The sequence below is a fragment of the Cavia porcellus genome, unplaced genomic scaffold, assembly GCF_034190915.1.
Source record: "Cavia porcellus strain 051 isolate PalLab524CR breed Dunkin Hartley unplaced genomic scaffold, mCavPor4.1 scaffold_1, whole genome shotgun sequence".
Lineage (NCBI taxonomy): Eukaryota > Metazoa > Chordata > Mammalia > Rodentia > Caviidae > Cavia > Cavia porcellus.
The window spans coordinates 163,518,991-163,541,747 of record NW_026947484.1 but is presented as its reverse complement, the minus strand read 5'-3'; the positions used below and the strand labels follow the sequence as shown (position 1 = coordinate 163,541,747).

General features: G+C 56.8%; 1 protein-coding gene across 1 annotated transcript in view; it reads left to right on the top strand.

Annotated features, from left to right (window-relative positions):
• The window catches only part of Cachd1 (cache domain containing 1), a 153,831-nt gene extending 132,691 nt beyond the window's left edge, over positions 1–21,140 (top strand). Inside the window, exons 14-27 of the mRNA XM_003479120.5 lie at positions 3,652–3,794; positions 4,190–4,371; positions 5,418–5,528; positions 9,489–9,611; positions 10,677–10,776; positions 10,856–10,972; positions 12,165–12,325; positions 12,609–12,695; positions 13,415–13,531; positions 14,114–14,265; positions 15,310–15,471; positions 16,161–16,238; positions 16,792–16,893; positions 19,994–21,140. Coding sequence (XP_003479168.3) covers positions 3,652–3,794; positions 4,190–4,371; positions 5,418–5,528; positions 9,489–9,611; positions 10,677–10,776; positions 10,856–10,972; positions 12,165–12,325; positions 12,609–12,695; positions 13,415–13,531; positions 14,114–14,265; positions 15,310–15,471; positions 16,161–16,238; positions 16,792–16,893; positions 19,994–20,232 — 1,874 coding nt within the window. The 3' untranslated portion in view covers positions 20,233–21,140. The remainder of the gene's footprint in view (positions 1–3,651; positions 3,795–4,189; positions 4,372–5,417; positions 5,529–9,488; positions 9,612–10,676; positions 10,777–10,855; positions 10,973–12,164; positions 12,326–12,608; positions 12,696–13,414; positions 13,532–14,113; positions 14,266–15,309; positions 15,472–16,160; positions 16,239–16,791; positions 16,894–19,993) is intronic.
• The last annotated feature ends 1,617 nt before the right edge of the window (positions 21,141–22,757 follow it).

Genomic DNA, 22,757 nt, shown 5'->3' with positions numbered 1-22,757 from the left:
GTCCCAGGTCCACTCAGAAGGTCTCCCTTCCCTAGTCATTCTGACTTTGAGGAGGAGCCGGAAGTCAAGTGTTGCCTGATCTGGCGAATACGGTGGACAGGGACACAGTAGTATTTTTTCCTGAGAGAAATTGGCATACTTGAGAAGTGGCCATAAATACAACTACAGCGAATGTTTAAATTTACAAATGTGTTGAAGCAAAGACAGATTGCCATGAATCCCCCTCAGAATACTCTGCCTCAACTCAAACAGGCTTATCTTACCATTCTTGACTGTGTGTCTTTACTATAATAATTTTTATTTAAACACTCACTGTATCTTTTGATCCCCCCCACCACCCCAGGACACTAGCATTTCCCCAGACTCCAGGATACGACCTTAGCCACTCCTGCTCCTGCTGAGCCATGCAGTTCCAGGAGCACAGAGACAGCCCGTGAGTGCAAGGTCCTGTTACTGGCGGGCGGACGGGTGAAAAATCTCTAGCCCGCTGGGGGTCTTGCGGAGATCTGGATCTGTGTGAGGGTTTAGGAAGAGGCAGAGAACTGGAAGGAAGCAGCGGGGATCTGCACCACAAGGTGCCCTAGATTCACATTCAGCACCTGAGCTGACCTGTGGAGCAGGAGGACGTCTGAGATAAGGGCAGAGCGTTTTCCAAGAACAACAGAAAGTAGCAAAGCTGAGGCCGGTTCTTCCTTTGTCACTGTATAATCGCCTTTTTATTCCTGGAATTCTTCCTGCCGGAAGGGAAGGGAGCAGTAACTCCACTTAGGATTCATATGACCCGTGTTGCCCAGGCCTGCCATCCCTCATGTGCCCGACACGGCCCCACGGTGTTCTCAGTTCAGAGAATAGGTGCCCTTTCCATTGTCCACTCCTCTCCTCACGGCCAGGAGGGTCCCATGCTCGACAGTGAAGAATCCGTGCATAGCTGGCAAGCTGAGCAGGGGTCACCGTGTTGGAAGAGGATCGAGGCCAGGCATCCTCACTCTACATTCCAAACTCAAGCACTGGCTTTAGAGCTTCTGCCTTATGTGCCATTCTAGAACATTCTTCATGGACACGAGCTCAGAAGAGCTGGCCAGCTCTGCAGCCCCTTCTGTGACATGCGCCAGCAATTTAGAAAGAGAGGCCAGGCGCGCCACTGTGGGGAGAGAGATGTCTCTCCTGAAACTCAGCTGTCTCCAGGACTAGGCCTGGATTTTCACCATTTCCTCTGGGTCCCTCGTAGCTCCGCTGTCCAGTATGGTGGCTGCCAGCCGAACGGTAGCTCTGGGCCTCTGAATAGGGCCAGGTCAAGAGGTCTGGGAGGTGTGAAGCACACAGCTAGTTTTTACCTCTGTTATTTGTTACAGTGACCATAGTTTTGACGGGTTGGAGTCCATGAGTATTTAGTTAATGTAATAAATTTCTTTCCGGATTTCTTAACATGGTTACTAGAAAGCTTAATTACAGTACATTTGTGGGTTGTATTGTATTTCATCATGACAGCGCTGCCTCTTAGAGGTCACTCAGAAAAGGTGGAGCTGACCAGCACCAGTGCTGGGAAGACTGTCCCTTCCCCCTGTCCAGGCATTTCCACCCGTGTGCGGGGTCACCCAGGCAGCTTAGGGTCTGCTGGGCATGAGGGGCAGGATAAGTGAGATACAAGAGAAAGGGAATGGAAAGTACAGGAAGTTACTGCAGATGATGGTTTGCTACTGATTTCCTTGGCAAGGATTATGAGATTTGGTGATCAGGTATTCTATGTCAGAGCTTCCTGCAGGAGGGTGGTGGAAATACATCACAAAAAGACAAGAATCCAGCCAAGCATGGGGCACAGGCTTGTAATGCCAGCATTCTTTAAGTTGAGTCAGGACAATTCCAGGTACAAACTCAGCCGGGGTAACTGAGTGACTTGGGGAAACACTGTCTCAAAAACAGAAAAGTAAGTGGCCAGGGATGTAGCTTAGTGTAAAGGCCCTGTTTCAGTACCCACCCTACCCCCCAAAAAGTTTTGTCTATTTCCTAGACACAAGGAAGACCACTTCATAGGACATTTCACCTCTCTCTGCCACGCCTCCCTCTGTGGCCCATTGTTAAAGCACAGGCCAGCTCCCCACTGCCTCCTGAGAACAGCAGACTCACCCTAACAGTCCCAGAGTGACCATAATCCTGTCGTAAAATCTTCTTGAGAATCACCAAACAGCTCTGGCTGTCACTGGAGCGAAGCCTGGGAGAAGAAAGTGGGAACCCACCCATAGCAGGGACCCGAGAGGCCACGTCTGCAGTACACGGAGCCGCAGGCCTGCCTTGGGCAGTTTCCAAGGGATGGGAGGAGTGGCACAGATCGAGCTGGGCCCCAGTTCGGAGCCTCTGCTAAAGGGAACCACAGCCTTCATTCCCCCATCCGCTGATAGGGCTGAATCACCAGAGGAACAGAAAGGAAACAGGGTCCAGCGGGGTCCTTTCATCGGGCAGGTTATGAAATGTCCAGTTTTAAACCGGGTGGTTGTGGCACAGTCCATGCCAACGTCTGTGGCTTAGATCTGAGTCTGAGTCTAAGCACAGAAACCGAGTTTCTTTCGGTTGTTGTTAGTACTGGGGATTGAACCCACAATCTCACACTTTGCAGACAGGCACTGTGCTGCTGAGCTAAACCCCCAACCCAAGATCCAACATCACACCAACGCTCACCCCGCACCCACTGTGTGGCCCCAGGCAGAATCACACGGGGCCCTCCTGAGGGAGACCCAGGCTCCTGGGCGCCAGCCTTCCTGCAGATTCGTGGAGTCTGGGGAGTGTTTGTTGGTTGTTCGGTTTCCTAGTCCTAGCGGTTCAAATCCTGGGCTTGGCTTGTGCTTGGCCAACTTCTACTGAGCTACACCCCAGGTCCCCACTAGTATTTCCATCTGTCGCCCAAGTACAGTCAACAGACCCCAGGTCTGAGCCGCATGTAGTGGTGTGCTCCTGTACCCTAGTACCCTGGGAGGCTGAGGCGGCGGATCACAAGCTCCAGCCCAGCCTGGAACGTTCAGCATCTTTGAGGCACTGTCTCAGAATTTAACATTTTTAAAAGGGGGTGAGGATGCAGGTCAGCAAAACTGTCTTGGGTTCCATCTCCTGTCCCAGAGAGGAAAGTCTCCAGACTGCAAGGCAACAAGACACCAGGGAAAAGTGACAAAAGGAAAGAGGAACGACCCAAGATTGCACTGAGGTGGTGCCTTGTGGTGCTTTTCCAAAGTACAGCAAGTTTGAACAGTAGAAATTCCAGGACGATATCGGTTTGTTTCTGAAATGGGAAACTGTGCTCTTCCACTCAGATAAGACCAGGCGTAAAGTGCATGTGCCTCAGGGCAGACGTCACGTTTCAGCTTTGTTTTTGCCCCGGACATGTCCGGCCTCTTCCCTCTCCCTCAGCAGTGTCTCTGGCACTGCCAGCCGTCACTTCCTGAGCACATGTGCCCGGTGGGTGTTAATCCACCCCTGCTCACTTGTCGATGTGCAGGGTCCGTGCCGCTATCCCCCTGCCCTGGGTCCATCTCATCGTCGGGCCAGGTTCCACACAGCCTGGCCCCACATCACTGGCATCATGGTCCTGCAGCACCCTGCAGGGCCAGGCCCGACCAGGCCAGGCTGCACCCAGAGGTCCATGCCCTCCGTCCTCTCTTGCAGAGAGCCCCACCGTCATGCTGTCAGCCGGCAGCTTCTCGTCCCCCTACGAGCACCTCAGCCAGCCCGAGACCAAGCGCATGGTGGAGCACTACACCGCCTACCTCAGCGACAACACCCGCCTCATAGCCAACCCGGGGCTCAAAGTGAGTGCCACTCGGGGACCCCAGGACTTGGACAGCATCATGGCAGCGACCTGTGATGGGACACGGGTGGCCCAGGCCGGGAAGCTGAGACCCGGGACAGGAGTGGAGCTGGGGTTTCCCCAGTAGGGGTATAGTTAGGAGACAGCGTGGGACTCTCCTGCCCCCTTTCTGCCCGGGAGCCGAGCCAGTTCTCTCGAGCTCCCACAGGGAGAGCCTGGCCAGGGCGTTCTTCCGAGGAGCCGCCTCTCTGGGAGCTTTTGTCATCCCCCGTCTGGAAGCGTCCACCTGCATGGGCAGAGTTTCAAGAAGGGATCAGCCTTGGTGCCTCTCTGCGGGAGCCCCACTCTTTTCATGAGCATTTAAAGGAGCCCCACCGTGGCCCCTTTTGTTCCCAGTTCTCTGTCCGAAATGAAGTCATGGCGACCAGCCACGTCACTGATGAATGGATGACACAGATGGAAATGAGCAGCCTGAACACTTACATTGTTCGCCGTTACATAGCAACGCCCAACGGTGTCCTCAGAATTTACCCTGGCTCCCTCATGGACAAAGCCTTCGACCCGACCCGCAGACAGTGGTGAGTCGCAGGGCATCCTGGGGCCTTGGGGATGCGGTGAGCACACAGCACGGTGACTTCAGCAGTCATATTGCAGATGCTGGGGGCAGAACTCTCCCCTTGGGTTTTCTTTTTCCTTTTCTTCCTGTTTGTTTGTTTGTTTGTTTGTTTGTTTGTTTTTTGTCTTCTTGAGATGAGGTCTCTCTATGTAGTTCAGCCTGGCCTTGAGCTCACTTTGTGGCCCAGAATGGTCTCAAATTTGCAGCAATCCTCCTGCCTCAGCCTCCAGAGTGCTGGGATTACTGGCGTGTACCACCACACCCAGCTCCCATGGTTTTCCAGCCATGGCGTTAACAGTAGCCTTGTGGGTTTTCACTGCCTACAAAGTTTCTATGTCTTCACGGAGATTCAGAGACTGAAATGCCTCTCTCCTGGCCGGCATGAGTCTCTGTGGGTTGTTTGGTTCCTGCCATGAGCGTGGTATGTCCTCCGTAGTGGGTGACCCTCACCTTGCCTCTTGTGGTTGTGGTATTAAATCGTGGCTCATATGGGACCTGCACATAAAAATTCAGAATCTTTTTATTTCCAGGCTTTATTTTAGTCTAATTTCCAAGAATGCCAGTTGAGGGCATTCATTTCTACCTCATCCACTGATCCCTGTGGCTTCAGCCTCTAAAACCTCTGTGCTGCGGATCTCTAAAAACCGCACGTCACTGGGCATGTTGGTGCACGCCTGCAATCCCAAGCCTCGGGAGGCCAAGGCAGGAGAATCACTGCAAGTTCAAGGATAGCCTGGGCTGTATAATGAAGTCAAGGCCAGCCTGACCCACAGAGCAAGAACCTGTCTCAAAAAGACAAAAACAAAACAAAGCCACACATACAGTGAGGTCGTATTTTTATAAAACTAGGAGACTCACCATCCCTTAACCTCTTGTGTTGAAGCTACAGTCAGACACATAAGGTAATAAACCTCTGGGATTTCCATAAACCGTAGGCACGGTTTAGGGCAACTGTTATGAGCTCCTTGTCCTCCATTCCTGGGAAATGACCAGTCTCTGTCCCCACAGGTACCTTCATGCCGTGGCCAACCCAGGCTTGATTTCCCTGACCGGCCCTTACCTGGACGTCGGTGGAGCCGGCTACGTCGTGACCATCAGCCACACCATCCACTCGTCAAGGTACCACCGTCCCTGATTTTCTAGTCCTTTCACATCCTTCAGGGAGACCAGGGATTAGCTCAGTGGCTCAAGCACTGGCCTGGTAAGCGCAAGGTCAGGAGTTTGATCCCAGTACCAAAGAGAAAAAAGTTTGCAATACAGATCCCTCGGATGGTGGAATAGGCTTGCTCCCACCCTCTGTGGAGCGAGGTGTCTGTGAGTTGAGGGGTGAAGGCTCCAGCCCGGGGCCTGGGTGCAGCGGCTTGGAGAGACGTCTGACGCAGCCAAGGGAAGACCTGGCAGGGGCCGAGAGCCCGCCAACAGCATTATGATGAGAGGGGAAAGCAGCCCTCAGGTTGCCGCTCGTGGGTTTGGGCTCAAGGCTTTAGAAGTCGTCTGTTTTTCAATTTGTCCAGGAAACTGTATTTTGAAAAAATAAACAAGACTTTTGGAAACAAATGTGCTGGGAACGCTATATGAGGTCCTGTCACCGCCAATGGAGCTAAGAGCTGTGTGCTTCCTACACGCCACTGCTTCAGAGGCTGAGCTACCGGTGTCCCTGAGGTGTCCCTGAGAGGGCAGTGGTATCACGGAGTCCCCTGCACACTCCAGGGGCTGCATCCTCTCAGCATAGGGGACCACAGGACAGCGCAGTGGTGGCCCGTCCTGCCGGGGTTTGACTTCTGCAGTCCAGGGGCTCTGGGTGCAGGAGTGGAGTGCGAGCGAGCAAGCCAGGTAACCGGGATTCACGGTCCCGTGGGCGGCCGGCTGCTGACTTCTTCTCAGGGTGCGGCCCAGGCCTGTGCTGCAGCAGCTTGTGTGGAAGAGCAGCGGTGCTCCCGTCTCTGTCACAGCCCCGGTGCCGGGCGTCACCCCCAGGAGTCGGTGGTGAGGCGTCTGTCCCCATGTGAAGCCTCATCCCTCGAGGAAGAGCAAATAGAGGCCATTTCTTTACATGAACGGAATCCCAGGGTCCTGACTACAGCGCTGTGGGCCAGAACTGGGCTTTCATTTTTGTTTTTGTTTTTGTTTTGTTTTTTATTGGTACCAGAGATCGAACTCATGACTGCCTGCTTGCAAGGCAGGCGCTTATGCCGCTGAGCTAAATCCCCAGCCCCCTATTTTTGTTTTCGTTTTCCGTGTTTGCTGCGTGTAGCGGGCGCATGCTCCATGGGTGTTGGTGCATAGATGCGGCACAATGCCTTCTTTCCTTCCCTCTCTGCTCTCTGTGCCTTGCTCTGCTTCCCTTTAGCGAAAGATCCAGCTCCCTTTCCCTGAGGTTTATGTTTTATTCTGCTCTTTCTTTATATTTTGGCTTTAAATATAGTTAAAACGGGGATAAAAGCCTGATTTTTATTCCTCTCATCAGAAGCTGTTCACATCCTCTCCTGCACATTTGGGACTTGAAGGGCAGATTTGCACACTCGTGCAAGGGCACACGCATGTGGGTTGGGATCTGAGTAAGTAGCAGGAATTTTGCTCATTCACAGGTGTTTACAAGTCAGCCCTCAAGTTAGAGAAGCCGGGGTTCGGATCCGCCTTCTGGTTGCCCTCCTGTTGCATCTTTGATCTACGTAATTCTCACAAGAGTAGGGATGACAGTGTGAGCCCTGGGTTCTGAGTCACCCCAAAGCCTCTGTTCCCCAGAACAAGTATCTGCCTCACCCTGCTGGACGTGCATTCTCAGGCCGCAGGCTTTGGGAACCCTGCTGAGCTGAGGGGGCCCTTTCCCACTGAAAGCTGCGTGCTTTGCAGTCCACACAGTGTAGACCACAAAGCTATCGCGTCTCCTCTGGTCCTCAGAAGCAGTGGCTATGCTGGGTGGACTGGTGGACAGCTCTGTCTGCCTGGTGATGTGAGCCTTGTGCACCAGCTTGGGAGCCTCACCAGCTGCTAACACAGGCAGCGTTCCCAGGACTGACCCCGTTTCTCTTTTGGCTTTGTTCTCACCAATAAGAGAAGGCTGTGGGTGTATGTGAAGTGAGCATTTAAGGACTCAAATAATACCCAGGAAGCTCTTAGAATCCTGCTTGGTGCCTGGTAAGGGCTCGGTGATCCTTACTTGGGTTATTTTTGTGCCATGTGCTCTTTGGACTCGGACATGAAGCAGAGTATCGATGTCCTTGTCAAAATCAGCTTGATGGGCATCAGAGAGGAGTCAGGAATCACACCCGGGTCCGGTACCCAAACGCAGTGGTTGTTGCCACGGTCATGCTGCTCGTGCTTCGCAGAGGGCCAGAGGGAGGTGATGATGCCGACCCAGTGGCTCTGTCCCGGCCTCCCTGAGCCTCCTTTGTGGCCTGAGACCCCGAATGGCATGGCCTTGTCTCAGGGAGTGAGGTCGCTGGTGAGGGTGACAAGCAGAGGCTGGTGACAGACCCAGTCTTGTGTTTGGGGGTTTCTGGGGTTTCTGGCACTTAAAGTCTCTGACGGGATTGCAGGCAGCCTAGTCTGACACCCATAGAAATGCCCGTTTGGTTGGATGTTTCTGGGACTGCTTTATGAGTTGCTATGGTAACCACACCACCATCTGAAGTGCAGGTGAAAGTCTGAGTCTGGACTTGGCAGGGCCAATGCCCAAGGCGGCCTCTGCACTGCGCTCATTCTGGGTGGCAGGAGGAGGATTAGGAATCGGATCAGCTCAGCCTGGATACCGCATGGCAGACAGAGTCAGACCTGGGGCCCGGACCCGGTGCTGTGAGCAGAAGGTGACCACACGACGCGTCTCTTGTCATCCCCGTGGCCATGCTTACCTCACTCACAAACCGAGAACTGCGATTCCATCCCTGCTCCAACACAAGAAATCAAACTCGAAGCAGCGCCTCACCACTCTGACTTAATAGCCAGGGAAAGGTCCTGGAGTCGGAGGCACCAGGCCCCAGCCTGGGACCTGGCCAGGCCCTCATGGTCCCAATCCTTTTCGGGTGGCTGTGGGAGAGAATCTCGGTGTGGTGGTTTGACCTCTGGTGTTGTTCACCTAATGAAACAGACAGGCGGACCGTGACACACGACAGCCCTTATAGACTTCTGCTCAGTAAACCGCAGGTCACAGAGAGCCAGGGCTCGAAGCGGAGCGTCCACCCGTCCAGCAGCAGCGGTAGTGGTGATCTGTGAAGTGCGTGTTCTCCTGCTGTGACAGACCCCTCCTCTCACCTCATGGCCCTTTGCCCCCCAGTGACCTCCTCCCGGGCGCTGCTGGGGTCCGGGCTGCTTGCTGAGCACTGGAAACACACCCCTCACTCCACCCCAAGAGCCGGCCCTGTGATGGGCTCTGTTTTCCAGCCAGAAAAGTGAAATTCGGAAAGGCTTCGTGGTGACCCCAGAGCCTGGGTGACAGAAACAGCAGGGCCAATGCTGGACATCACATCTGGACTGCTCTCCCTTGCCCAGCTCCTGTGTCACACAAAGAACAGAGTCTGGGCAGCCGCCAGTTGAGGCCTGGGCAGGGAACTGTGCTGTGTGCGGCTGGCCCTAGTGTTAGGAAGAAAAACACAGGCCGTCTCTGGGACTTGCCGCAGTCCCCACCTTTGTGAGGTCTCGGTTTCCTGACCTAAAATGTGGGGATCGTGAGGGGCAGCCAGGGCCCTCGCCCTGGGAGCTGCTGGAAGCGACCATGGTCCAGAAGCGTCCACCTCCCACAGTCCAGCCACTTTCTGAGTGACTGCAGCCTCGGCAATCAGCCAGCCCTGCAGGGGCTCCCCTGGCTGTCTTATCGGGGGCCATACTTGGATTCTGATGTTTTCTCTCAAAAAATTTCACGTGGACACTAAATCAGTCCTTGAGCCAGGTGTGGTGGTGCAGTGTGATCCCAGCACTCTGGGAGGCTGAGGCAAGAGCATTCCAAGTCCCAGCCCACCCTTGGTGTCTTGGCCTGAGGAGGGGGAGGCACCCCGGGTGACTGGAGCTGAGCTGCAGCCCTGGGACACAGCACAGCTTTCCCCTGAAGTAAGCTCCCTGTCCTGTCCCCCTTTCCACCTGCAGCACACAGCTGTCTTCCGGGCATACTGTGGCCGTGATGGGCATCGACTTCACCCTCAGGTACTTCTACAAGGTCCTCATGGACCAGCTGCCCGTGTGCAACCAGGATGGTGGCAACAAACTAAGGTGAGCCTTGGGGGCGCCGTTCCCGGCCACAGGCGGAAGGGAAGCAAGCAGGGGTCAGCGTCTGCAGACACATGGCAGGCCCGCACACAGTCACAGCCGGGATAAAAAACAACCCCGCGTGGGGCTGCATGCCTGTTCTCCTGGGACTCGGGAGCTGAGGCAGGAGAGTTACAAGTCCCAGGCCAGCAACTTGGAGGCTGACTCGGACAAGTGTATCCCTTTCTGAGATCACGAAGGAAGGAAAGAAGGAGATTATTGAATTTATGGTCTGAGAATTCTTCTTAGGTTTTGTTCTTTTTTATTTTCCTTTTTCTAAGATACATGGTGTTTATGATTTGAAAAAATACAGCACGTACAAGAGCCATGGCTGGCGCCTGGCCCCAGAACCCTGGTTCCCTGGAAGTCAGTCATTAGCGGCTTCCTGTGTCTTTGGTCACAGAACAACTAGAGGGCCCTCCTGGGCAGTCCTTTTGATTTTAACTTGTCATTAAACTGGAGGCTTCATGAGCTTCCAGCAGCTTCCACAGCTCCTGTCACAGCCCCAGAAATCTCAGCAGCATGTGTGCGATCAAAGCCAGCATTCTGGACAGGCTCAGTCGCTGGCTTTATCTCCTGTCCTCATTCATGTTGCTGCTGGACGGGGCCTTGGGGACTCCTGTGGAAGGAGGGGACAGCAGAGCAGGGCAGAGACCCAAGAGAGCTGGAGTCAAGGTTCCCCTCTGTGGCACTGGGCGTGTGTTTACCTTGGAAGGGAGAAATGACACAGTCTCCTGAACGTCTGTATCCATCACAACCCAAGTCTGCTTCCTTCCAGTCTTCTGGCTTAAAGGGAACAGACTTCCTGCTTGCACATCCTTTCAAATAATCACAGGGCGCAGGGTGATTGGGGGACCATGCAAGAGTAGAGCGGGAGGGGGGACTGACTGCTGTGAGCCCCAGTCCCGGTGACGGCCACCCCAGGCAGGGGCCATCTCCCCATTCTCAATGGGGCGGTGGAGAACCCGAGGTTGCTGCCAGGCGACTCTGCGTGAAAGCCCAGCTGCTCACGGCGTCCCCGCCCGCCAGGTGCTTCATCATGGAGGACAGGGGCTACCTGGTGGCGCACCCCACGCTCATTGACCCCAAGGGACACGCCCCAGTGGAGCAGCAGCACATCACCCACAAGGTACAGGGCGCCGCCAAGGGGGCCACCAGCTCGCGGCCACCACACGGCGCTGGCCCCCTCTTCTCTTTGGCCTCGTCAGGAGCCGCTGGTGGCCAACGACATCCTAAACCACCCCAACTTCGTGAGGAAGAACCTGTGCAACAGCTTCAGTGACCGGACCGTGCAGAGGTTCTACAAGTTCAACACCAGCCTGGCGGTGAGCGGGGGACCTGCCCAGGGAGAGGGACAGGCCTCTGGGCGGCTCCAGCTTGGTAACTGTGGGCTGAAAAGCCCAGGCTGGAGCGGGAACGCGTTGGTCTCGAGGTTGTGTTCCGTTCGTGCTTTGCCTGTGTGAAGACTCAGCTGGCCTCTCTCTGAGCATCTGCAGAAGTCGCTTCCATGCTGATGTACACATGGGCACCCGCACCTTCTCTCAAGTCTCCTGGGGAGCCACCACTCCTGCTCCTCCTGCTCCTCTCTCTCCTCCTCCCCTTCCTCCACCTCTCCCTCCCCCTCCTCTTGCTCTTCCTCCTCCCTCTCCTCCTCCCCCTTCCTGCACCTGTCCCTCCTCCCCTTCTCTGTGTCCTCTTTCTCTTCCTCCTCTTCTGCCCCGGTGGGGTTTGCACTTGGTCACTATCCTGCAGATCATCGCAGAGGAATTTCTTGGTGCCACGTAGCTCCTCTGCAGAATTTGAAATCCTGCAGAACTCACCTGGCTCTGCCTGGGGATCTTAGACCCTCAATGGTAACTGTTCTAACTGGGAAAGGCCCGGAATGGGAAGAGACAGCACCAACAGTCGGAAAGGCATTCAAAGGACACTGTTATTTTATCACTCGTGATTGGTGTCTGCGTCGGTCATTTCGTGTAGAGTTAATTCTTAAGAGGTGCTCAGCAAACCCAAAAATCCTAAACTGAGTGTCAGGAGGTCAGTGGCAAACAGCAGCTGTCCAGTGGACGGGGGTGTGAGACGTGGACATAGTATCAGAATCAGGTCTTCTGGGCAGGGAGGCCCTGGGGACTCACTTCAGACCGAGTGCCACTGTGTCCCGGGGAGACCCAGACAGACTTCCATGGTCACAGGGAGCCCGGGAAGCCTGACTCCTCCTGTGCGTTTGCCACCCTTTTTACTCACGTGCTTATGGAAAATACAGTAAATGTTCAGGCTCTCCAAATCTATTAAATCTGTTGTTTTTCCAAAGCAGGACATAAAAAGAACCAGCCGTAAAGATTTCTATTTGCATAAACCTAGACAGAGTGTCTGTAGCACCCACACAGCCCAGTGGGAGCCGTCCCTGCCTGCTGGGTCGGGAGTGGCTCTTGTTTGGAGTACCATGCGACTTCTGCCAGCAGGAGGCTTTTGTGTGGCTGTCCCTGCCTCACCATCGCCCTGACACCTCCCGGCCCGCAGGGGGACCTTACCAACCTTGTGCACGGCAGCCATTGCTCCAAATACCGACTGGCGAGGATCCCAGGCACCAATGCCTTCGTTGGCATCGTCAACGAGACGTGCGACTCTCTGGCCTTCTGCGCATGTAGCATGGTGGACCGGCTCTGCCTCAACTGTCACCGGTAAAGCGCGCTGAGCGGCGCCCTGGGCTCCCCAGCTGGTGACCAGCTTAGCCAATGCCCTAAAAGTGGCCCCTGCATGATGCACAGGACAGAGGATGTCCCAGGGAGGAGGCCCCACCTGCAGGGCAGTTCAAAGCCAGGAGGACCCTTGCATCCTGTGGCCACAGGCAGGCAAGGCCCGGATGTGCACGCAGACCTTTCCGGTAGATGGCTTTAGCTGCCCATCAGCGCATGCATGCGCAGTAGTCAGGGACGCCCCGCCTCGGCACCTCTTGCTTTGCAGGATGGAGCAGAATGAATGCGAATGCCCTTGTGAGTGCCCCCTGGAGGTCAACGAGTGCACCGGCAACCTCACCAACGCAGAGAACCGGTAAACGCGTGTGAGCGTGTACAGTCCCCGGGTATCTGCACTCACGCACGCACATAAAGGAGACCGCCATGGACACGGCTGTGGATTTGTCTTGGGTTGGGAAGTACACAGCACGTGCTTCCCACAACACATGACCTGTTCACTGACCAGAGGTCAGATGCCAAGGGCTCGGAGGTTTAAATTTACTTATTTTCTCCCAAATCTATTTTATTTCGTGGAGAAAAAGAAGAAAAAATTTGAAAAATGTCAAAACATCAGGCAGGGCAGCAATGGTAAAGACACTGCATGTTGACCCCGAATCCTTCACCCAGAGGTTTAAATTGCACTGCGGTGCAAGGGTGAGGGGTATGTGTGTTACACACCCACACCGACAATATTACAAGCATTCAAGACGGGCCACGCGCCCTGGTTTTGGATGAACACGCAGGAACCTGCCTCTCACGCAGGGTTCCACCCACGCATTGGTGTTAGGAGCTAAACCACCTCCCAAGACGCCCTCCCTGGACTCAGGAAGAAGCACCCTTTGGGTGTGGAGGTGCAGGGACAGTGCCTGCAGGGGCTGTGGATGGAAGGAGGTGAATGGGAGGGGGCTGTATTCTGTGTGCGGCTGTTGTGTAGCGTGGTACAGAATCCTCACGCACACACACGCATGCGTTTGCACGAGCGCTGAGCAGCAGGGAAGGTCGCGGTTACCCCTGACTGGGCCTCGCCTCCCCCAGGAACCCGAGCTGTGAGGTCCACCAGGAGCCGGTGACGTACATGGCCCTTGAGCCAGGGCTGCAGGACGCCCTGCGCCAGTGCGTCAACAGCAGGTGCAGCCAGCGGCTGGAGAGTGGGTGAGTGGCCAGGCGGTGATGGGGCTTCCGCTCTCAGCTGCACTGCCCGGAGTCCCTCTGCCTTTCGGGTCTGGGTTTCCTGGGTCCCACAGCCTCTCAGCAGAGTTGGGCTCCAGCGTGCTCCAGGTGTGGTCGTTGTTGGAGACAGGTTCACTGTCTTTGAGGCTGGCTTGGACTCGGCAATCCTCCCACCTCAGCCTCCAGTGCTGGGATTGCAGGGCACAGCACTGCACCCAGTTTGATCTGATCTTTAGTGGGTGAGGGTCCTCCCCGGACTGAGTGCACACAGAGCCCATGAATGTGCCAGGAAAGCGGCAGTCCCGGAATCTGTCTTGAGTGTCCCAGTCACTAGTTCCCAGGCCGGTGTGGCTGCCATCTCCTTCCTTGGTGCTGTTGTGTCCACATGCACGGGACCTCAGCATCCCCAGGGCTGTTCCTGTCTGGTGTTTTAAGCTGCTTTGAGCTGGCACTGCCTCCTCCCTGGTACGGGTGGCGTTGTTGGATTGCAAACAGCCCTGCTCCCCTGGGGGCCAAAGCCTGGGCTCAGTGCCCACCCTCAGACACGTGCACTTCACCCCTCAGGGACTGCTTCGGGGTGCTAGACTGCGAGTGGTGTGTGGTGGACAGCGACGGTAAGACGCACCTGGACAAGTCCTACTGCGCACCTCAGAAGGAGTGCTTTGGGGGTATCGTGGGAGCCAAGAGCCCCTATGTGGACGACACAGGCGCCATTGGTATGTTCCCTGGAGGCCGGCGTGGCTCCCTCTGGAGACACAACTCCTGCCCGAGCCCAGGGCAGAGATCGATAGGAATCTTCCCTGTTCCCTGGCGCCTCAGCTCATTGTTAGAAAACCCAGGTGTGGTCACCGTCCAGGCCAGCTCCACACCTGCAGTGACTGTGGCCCTTCCGCTGCCCTGGACACTACCCAGCCAGGCTTAGGGGCACAGGTGGGGACAGGTGGGGCACCAGTGTCAGTGCGGTCTGGCTATCACTAAGTGCTCCCATGTATGCACAGGGACTCCAGGCCCTGGCCTGGCCGTGCTGGATCAGAAGCACAGGTGCTCCCAGCTCAGCTGTGCAGCTTTTGTTCCCCCCTGGGATCCCAGTGTCCAGGGTCCACAGCTCTGTTCCCTGCACCCAAGAGTGCAGCCACAGCATGTCACCACTGGGTGCAGAGATTGGGGCCGATTCCACCGCCTGTGCCCTTATTTATGCATCCGTGCAGCCTTAAATCGCAGCTGGACCATGGGGAGTCGGGCCCAGCTCCACCGCCCCAAAGAGAGCCCCGAGCTCTAAAGTGGATCCATTTGGTTTTTTTAATTTTATTTATTTTCGTGTGCATTTTTGAGACAGGGTCTCACTGTTCAGTTCAGGCTGGCCTTAAAGTTACTTTATAGCCCAGGGTGGTCTCTAACTCCCGCGGTCCTCCTCAGCCTCCCAAGTGCTGATTACAGGCTTACAGGCGTGTACCACCACACCCGGCTGCAGTCAGTCTGACAGGTGCTTAGGGTTCCTTGTGGTCGGGCCTGTGTCCTCACCTTCCAGGGCTGTTCCTCCTGCCCAGGGTCCCTGAGCATGGAGCAATTTCTGTCTGCTCCCTTGTGCTCCTGTCGGGGACCAGAAAGTCCTTGCCCCCCTCTGCTGCACCGCAGGGTTTTCTCTGAGGCGCTCAGCAGGAAACAGCCGTTTCCCCAAGCTCCCACCCCAGCGCCCCTCCACTCCCCCACCCACTGCCGTACGGGTCCTAACGGCATCTGTCTGTCTGTGTTTGCTGAAGGTGACGAGGTGATCGCACTGAACATGATCAAGAGTGCGCCCGTGGGCCCGGTGGCCGGGGGCATCATGGGCTGCATCATGGTGCTGGTGCTGGCTGTCTACGCCTACCGCCACCAGATCCACCGCCGCAGCCACCAGCACATGTCGCCCCTGGCGGCACAAGGTACGTGCAGAGTGGCCTAGGCCGCACGTCATTCCCTCCCCTGGCCCCTCTTAGTTGTTCTGGGGCCAGGAAGACCCTGGCCGTGGCTGTTTTAACCTCTAAGAATTGGGGGGGGGGGGGGCGCTACACACAGCACCCAGAAGGCTGAGGCAGGAGAATCAGCCAGGCTGAACTTAAAAGGTGAGGGCAGGCTGCCTCCTCAGCTTTGTGGGTATCATCCCTGGAACCTCACAATCTTTACCATATCGACCCCACCAGTCCCTTTCTGGCCTTGGGACCCCTGCTCCCTCCCTTCCCAGCATCACCCCACCCCAGGTAGAGGGGCATGCACTGAGCAGGAACCTGGGGGGCCCGGGTGCTGAGTGCAGAGATGCTGTGGGTGGGGGCAGTGGGGCCCTCTCCCGGGACCCAAGCTGTGCCAGCTGTACCCCAAGACAGTGAGGCTGGCCTCCCCCGGGAGAAAGGCCCAGGCCATTGTGGCTCCTGTCCCACGCAGCCATTCCCTGGCTGTGGCTCCCTGCCTGCTGCAGTCTGTGCCTCAGCCCCCTTTTCCGCTCAGTCTGGGTTTGAGTTGTGTAGAGCCCAGGCTCTGTGTTCCCGTCCTGTGTGGCTGTCACTGGTCCTGGCGGGGCACCAGGTTGTGGTGGCTCCTGGGTGAACTGCCACACTTGTGTCCCCACCCACGGCAGAGATGTCGGTGCGGATGTCCAACCTGGAAAACGACAGGGACGAGAGGGACGAGGACAGCCACGAGGACAGGGGCATCAGTGAGTGTCACCCGGGCGCTGTCCCAAGTCCACGCTCTGGGCTTTGTCCTGCTGGCTCCCAGAAACTTTGTTTTTGTCTTCTTGAGACAGGGTGTCGCTGCAGTTCAGGCTGGCCTTGAGCTCTCTTTGTAGCCCAGGCTGGTCTCGAACTCTCAAGGATCCTCCTGCCTCAGCCTCCCGAGTGCTGAGATTATAGGAGTGAGCCAACAGGCCGGCTCCAGAAACCACAGGAAGCGTTGGCCTCAGGGCTTGTTCCCTCCCTTTCTCCTAAGAGCAGAGCAGGTCTTCGCTGTATTGTGGAAGTCACAGGACGTTGCCATTTCATGTTTTTCCTTGGCATCGAGCATCTGGGTCTGGAGCGCCCTCCCATCCCGTCCCCTGCTCTGTTGTCCTTGTCCGTTTCTCACACTGGGCCAAGGGGAGGGACTGGGTCTCCATCAGCCCCTTGAGCAGCAGACCCCACTTCCCAGATGCACCAAGGCCACCGCACGGGAGGGCCCGGGCAGGGTGGGGGAGGCCGCCTGTGGGTGACCCCTGTCCTCCGCCCTCACAGTCAGCAACACCCGCTTTATCGCTGCTGTCATCGAGCGCCACGCACACAGCCCCGAGAGGAGGCGACGCTACTGGGGCCGGTCGGGGACGGAGAGTGACCATGGTAAGTCGGGCCTGGACGCCCTGTCCTGCCCTGGTTTCCCCGAAAGGTGCCCCAGGGATGCTGTGTCCCAGCCAGGATGAGCCAGGTGCCCCTGGGTGGGCAGGCGGCTTCTGGGTCTTCATGAAGGCTCACATGAGCAGCCCTGCACCCACACAGCACCCCCTTCCCCCCCACCCCACCCCATCCTCCCTCCTCCATGAAAGAGGTCCCCTCCGGTCCTGCCACCCAGTGTGAATGGAAGAGCTGTGCACTGTGTCAGCACTGGGAGGCTGAGGCAGAACGGTTGCAAGTTGGAGGCCAGCCCAGGCAGTTTAGCAAGACCAAGTCTCAAAATCAAAGCAATATGGGGGTTGGACCCCATATCGAGGAGCCCCTCCCCAACCATGTACTCTTGGGGACCAACAAGCATCCATGCCCTGCTTCTCTCCAGTGATCTCTGCCCTTGTCTGGGCTCTTGGGAGGCACAGGAGATCCTGCCAACTTGCCGAACCTTGAAGGTCAATTGGGGGCGGGGGTGAGACAGGTCTCACTGTGTAGCCCAAGCTGGCCTCCAGTTTACCACAGCGATCCTCCTGCTTCAGCCTCTCGAGAGCTGGGCTTGCACATTGAGAAATCAGGAGCCCAGGGTGTTGGAGACCAAAGCAACAGCCTTCACCAAGTCAGATGTGGGACGGGTTAGGTCACTGCCTCTGGCCCATGAAGCTCGCTGTTTTCCTCCCAGACCAGGCCTCAATTTCAGAGCCTGGGTCCTGTGCTTAACCCTAGATGCTGAAAGCCCAGGCACAGCAGCTCCTCTGCTGTGGCCTCCTTACCCCCACCCATCACCTGCCAGGTTTTGGGGCTCCCAACGATGGCCCCCCACCAGCCGGCAGCCTGCACCCTTTTGTGCAGAGCCTGAGCAAAACTTAAATCCTTCAGTTTCTTCCTGGCTCCCCTCTCCCCCGCAAAAAAAAAAAAGAAAAAAATACCCTCCGAAGCTGCAGGAATCCCTTCTGCCAGGACCACTGCTCTGAGTGGTAAAACAGGCCCAGGCCACTAAAGTTCAGCAGAAATCATTGTGCACTCAGAGGAGACCGAGCAGGTTTGCGAAGCGTGGCGGAGATGAAAGGTTCCAGCTCAGGGCTGGAGTTCATTTTTCACAGTACCTGGATTCTTCCTGTCCGCCGGAATGGAATATAGCTCTCAGCAGAGGGCCACCAAAGGACGGGGAAGCCACCGTGCCCCACACTCTGCACACTGCCCAGCCGCCTGCTGATGTCACCTCCCTAGGCCTGCGGGCGGTCCCCCGAGGGCTGGCCTCTGTCCTGCCCTGTGATCTCCCGAGAATAAGGGACAAGGGATGTGAGAGGGCTGCAAGGGAAGCCGCACCCCCTCTCCTGTACTAAGATGAGAGACTCCAGAGGGTGGCACAGGAGGAGCCAGCCTATCCTTCCATTTCGTTTTGTTTAACAAACAAAGACTTTAATGAGTTACTTTCAGTTTTAGTTTCCTGATACTTAAAAATAAGATTAAGAAACTGGTGGGCTGCACAGGCCTGTAATCCCAGCACTCTAGGAGGCTGAGGCCGGAGGATCACAAGTTAGAGGCCAACCTGGGCAACTTAGTGACCTAATGAGACCCTGTACCAGAAATAAAAAATAAAGGTCGAGCTCATTGTGAGGGTCCCAGGTTGATTCTCCAAGGAATGGCAAAAAGGATTAAAAAGTCCTCGGTATTAAAGTCACCAGGATTAAGTGAAATACCGTAAACCCTGGAGGCCGCGGTCTGAGTCCCTGTTCTCCGAAGGGGTTTCCCATCCTGGAGGAAACAGCTGGCTTGGAAGAGCCAACCCCCCACCCCACCCCCCTTTAGAGGAGGTGGGAGCCCCCCACATCCTCCATGGACCTGCAGCCCCTGGAGGGCCCTGGATCTGCAGGACCCTGTAGTATGGGGTGGATTCCATCGAGCTTGCGCCCCGCACAAGCCACAGAAGCCAACTGGACGTGCGCGCGCAAGACACACTGGTAGCGAGGTCCCCCAAGGTTCAGCTGTCACCGAGCGTCCTGTGGAGACCCCACCCCGGGCAGTTGTTTCTCTTAGACACTGAGCACAGCCAGAGCTTCGAGTGCAGTAATCCGATTCCATCCTCCATGCTTGGGGAAAACCGTGGCTGAAGTGGCGGGGAGGAACCCAGGGTCCACCCCAGCTGGGCTCCAGCGCCCTCTCTCCCTGGAGAAGGGCTTTCCCCTCCCGATTGGCCAGGTCCAAAGAACCTGGGAGGCAGAGGCAGAGCGCGAGTCCAGGGGAAACAGGGTCCTTCCGAGAAGGAGCCTCCTGCAGTGACTCGGCATGGCCACTGGGTGGCGCGCGCGTCCGGGCCTGACTAGTGGCCCTGCTGGTTTCCTAGCAACCGTCAAGCAAACAGTAAAACAGAAAGGCAGAGCTCAAGCGCAGATGCCTGGTCTGATCCTTGTCCCTCTTTGTGGACGATGGCCTCCTTCCTGGAGCCTGCGTCGCCCTCAGATGGACTCCGGACGCCTCTGACAGGCTCCGCGGTGCTTCCTCCCCGGGATCGAGGACGCGTCTCCCCACCCCCCAGCAGACCTCCGACCTGTCACCTGTGGGTGAAAACGTTTGTCCTGCCCCGCCCCTTCTGCTGCACCTCCCTCCCCCCTCCATTCCCAGATTTCCAGCAAATTCTAAAATCCGGACATGGCATTGACCTCACCACAGGGAAGTTAGGTAGAAGGGCTGTAGAATGAGGGGTTGCCTCTGGGAAGTCCCGGGGGCGCCCGCGTGGCTTCCCCATTAGATGGGAGGAGAGGGTGTTACACCAGGCACAGTGGCACTCTGGAGGCTGAAGCAGGAGGATCTACATGGGCCCAAGCCCAGCCTGGGCTCCATCATGAGACTGTCGCAAAAACAAAACACAGCAACATACATTTGTGATACGTTTTTTAGGAAAACCCTGCTGATTCTAGATCTCTTAATACGTAAATCCCTAGCAACTGCTGACCCACAGAAGCGTGTGCGCCCCGGCGGCTGGGGGACCTGCATGCGCCGAATCCTTGGGTCCCAGAAGAGCCCGGCGCCCCTCACTGTGAGCTCTCTTCCTCCCTAGGCTACAGCACCATGAGCCCCCAGGAGGATAGCGAGAACCCGCCCTGCAACAGCGACCCCCTGTCTGCGGGCGTGGACGTCAGCAACCACGACGAGGACCTGGACCTGGACGCCCCTCCCCAGACCGCTGCGCTGCTGAGCCACGGGTTCCACCATTGCCACCCGCACCGCCCCGCGCTGCACCCAGGCCACTGCCTGCAGGCGGCCGTCACTGTGCACACCGTGGACGCTGAATGCTGACCCCGGTGGGTGGCAACGGACTCGCGTGGACCAGAGGAGCAGCGGGCAGGGCTGCGAGGGGGCAGGCCAAGGGAGAGGGGCCTGGGGACATGGCACACCCGCCCTCACTACCCGACCACATGTCCCCGTGGCCCCCAAGACCTCGGTCACCATGTGGAACTCACACCACGGGGCAACAGGTGCACCTCAGAGTTTCTAAACAAAAGGTTATTTTTCTACTATTTATTAAACTTTTCAAACATTCTTAGACTTTGAGGGAAAAGGCAAGAAAGCAGGAGACGTGTCCACGGGAACTCCTGGCCGTCATGTGTGTGTGTGACACGGGTCTCACCCCGATGCCCTCACGGCTCCAGCGCCGTCCCCACTCATCACTGTCCTTTGCTGGAATCCTCTATCCAAGGCATGCGGCATTCGCACTCAGAGCCTGGGAGGTGGTGGAATCCCCGTGGTTCCGCACGAAGTGTTACATTCCTGTCGTTTGTTTCTGTTCCCATTTGGGCTTCCTTAGGTTTCTACAAAATCTAACGTCACCACCCCAGATGACACGGTTAAATGTCCCACTTCTCAGAACTGAGCACAGAGGGGAGGTGTTTGAACATTGTGAAATGTGGTTCCTAACCAAAGCTTTCTCTGGAGACCGAAGTGGAAAGCTGGGCCAGGTCCCCTGAGTCCCCGGCCGCACTTGGTGGGCCAGGGTGGCTCAGGTCCGCGCTGCTGGGAGAGCAGCGCTGTGACCCAGCCGTGCAGCTCGGACTCATGTATTGTGGCGCAAATGTGTTGGGAGACGCCCGGCACGGGCAGGTGTAAAGCCCGGTCTCTGTGTGGTGGGGGTGTCCGCTGAATAATGTTTTCATGCGAGAATAATACAATACAGTGTAAAACATGAAATAAAGTCGGGCCTTCCACGATGCGGAGCAGCTCCGTACTTCTGGGGAGCCCCTTCCTCCCATGCAAAGCTGCGGCCCAGTGAGATAAACTACGACGGGCAGCGGCAGTGCAACCTCCTGTGGCCTGGGCTCCAGCACCGAAGATCCTCGGTCCTCAAGCTGCTACAGGGAGCGCTGGCCTCTTGGTCGGTGCGGGGATCAAGGGAGTGAAACTCAGAGCCAGAGACAAGGCGTGGAAAGTCACTCCCCAAATCCCTGAGTTAAGTTGCCATCTCCCCCTGGAGGGCGTGGATGGCCTTTCTGCCTTCCCGGAGCAGTGAACTCCGTGGGATCCATTCTCTTGCCCTGAAGGTGAGCAGCTCAGTGTTACAAAGCTCGCTTCTTCTTTAATTTTTATATTTTGGTTTTTTGAGACAGTCTCACTGTGTAGCCCAGGCTGGCCTTGAAATTGCAGTGATCCTCCTGCCTCAGCCTCCCAGAGTGCTGGGTCACAGGCGCGCACCACATCCCAGGGGCACCTTCTCCTTGATCTGTTAGGAACTTCCCACCTTCTCGTGCCATGGTCCCACCCGAGCAGCACACCGGCAGTCTCCTCCCCAGGCTCAGCTGGTGGCAGCTCCAGGCTGTGGTGGGGGGCAGCAGGGGTGACAGCTGGAACTGACCGCTCTCCCAGCAGCCTGGTTGGCAGGTCCCACACCCCCTCCGGGTCCTACCCCAGGACCTGTGGGCACCCATAGCCAGTTCCCGACAGCTGGGGACACCTGGGTCCTACCCCATGGCGTCGCCCTGCTCCCACCTGCGCCCTCTGCAGCTGCCTGTGACCAGCTCCGTTCTGGTCCAGGCTCCACGCAGGAGGCCAAGCACAGGGCAGAGTGGGGCTATGTGGGACAAGGTAGGTGACATCCACGGGGCTGAGGTGTTAAACCCAGGGCGGGGATGGAATGGGGGCAAATGGCTCACAGGGGCCAGTTCAGGTGGTCAGTGATGCAGTGGCCAGGCAGGGGTGGCTCGGCACCCTCTGTGCAGAACCTCCGAACCGGCCATACGCACACCCCCGCTGTGCGGCCTGGGTGTCCCGGCCATAGGGGTGCAGCTGGGAAGTGGCTCAGCCCTGCCCACGGCCTGCCCCAGTCCTCTCCGGGGTCCACCCACAGCGTCCTACCTCAGCTGTTCACCCGGCCCAGCCGCAATGCTAAGCCGTGCCCACCACGCCCAGCATGGCTGCTTCTGGGCCAGGGCCCCATCTTCCTCCCCCAGACCACTCTTCCTCCTGAGCCCCCCGCATGGATTCCCACATGGCGCTGTGTGTCAGCAGCTTGAAGGAGGCTGGAGCCATCAGCCGGTCCCCAACACCCCCTTCCTGTCCTGCCCACTTCCCGGCCACTTTCTGCCCCCAAAACGCAGTCTGATCACCACATGCAAATAAGGCTGTGATGTTTAGGTGACACATTTTCTGTCACGCTGTCTTGTAGCACATATCAGTGCTGGGTCCTTTTTTTAAAATTTTTCTTTTTAAATTTTTAACCCAGGGCTTCACTGGTGCCAGGTAAGGGCTCTAACTATTAAGCTACCCTCCCAGGGCACAGAGATCTTTGTCTAAATGTAAATTTGACAAACCTACCAATTGGCTTGACAGCC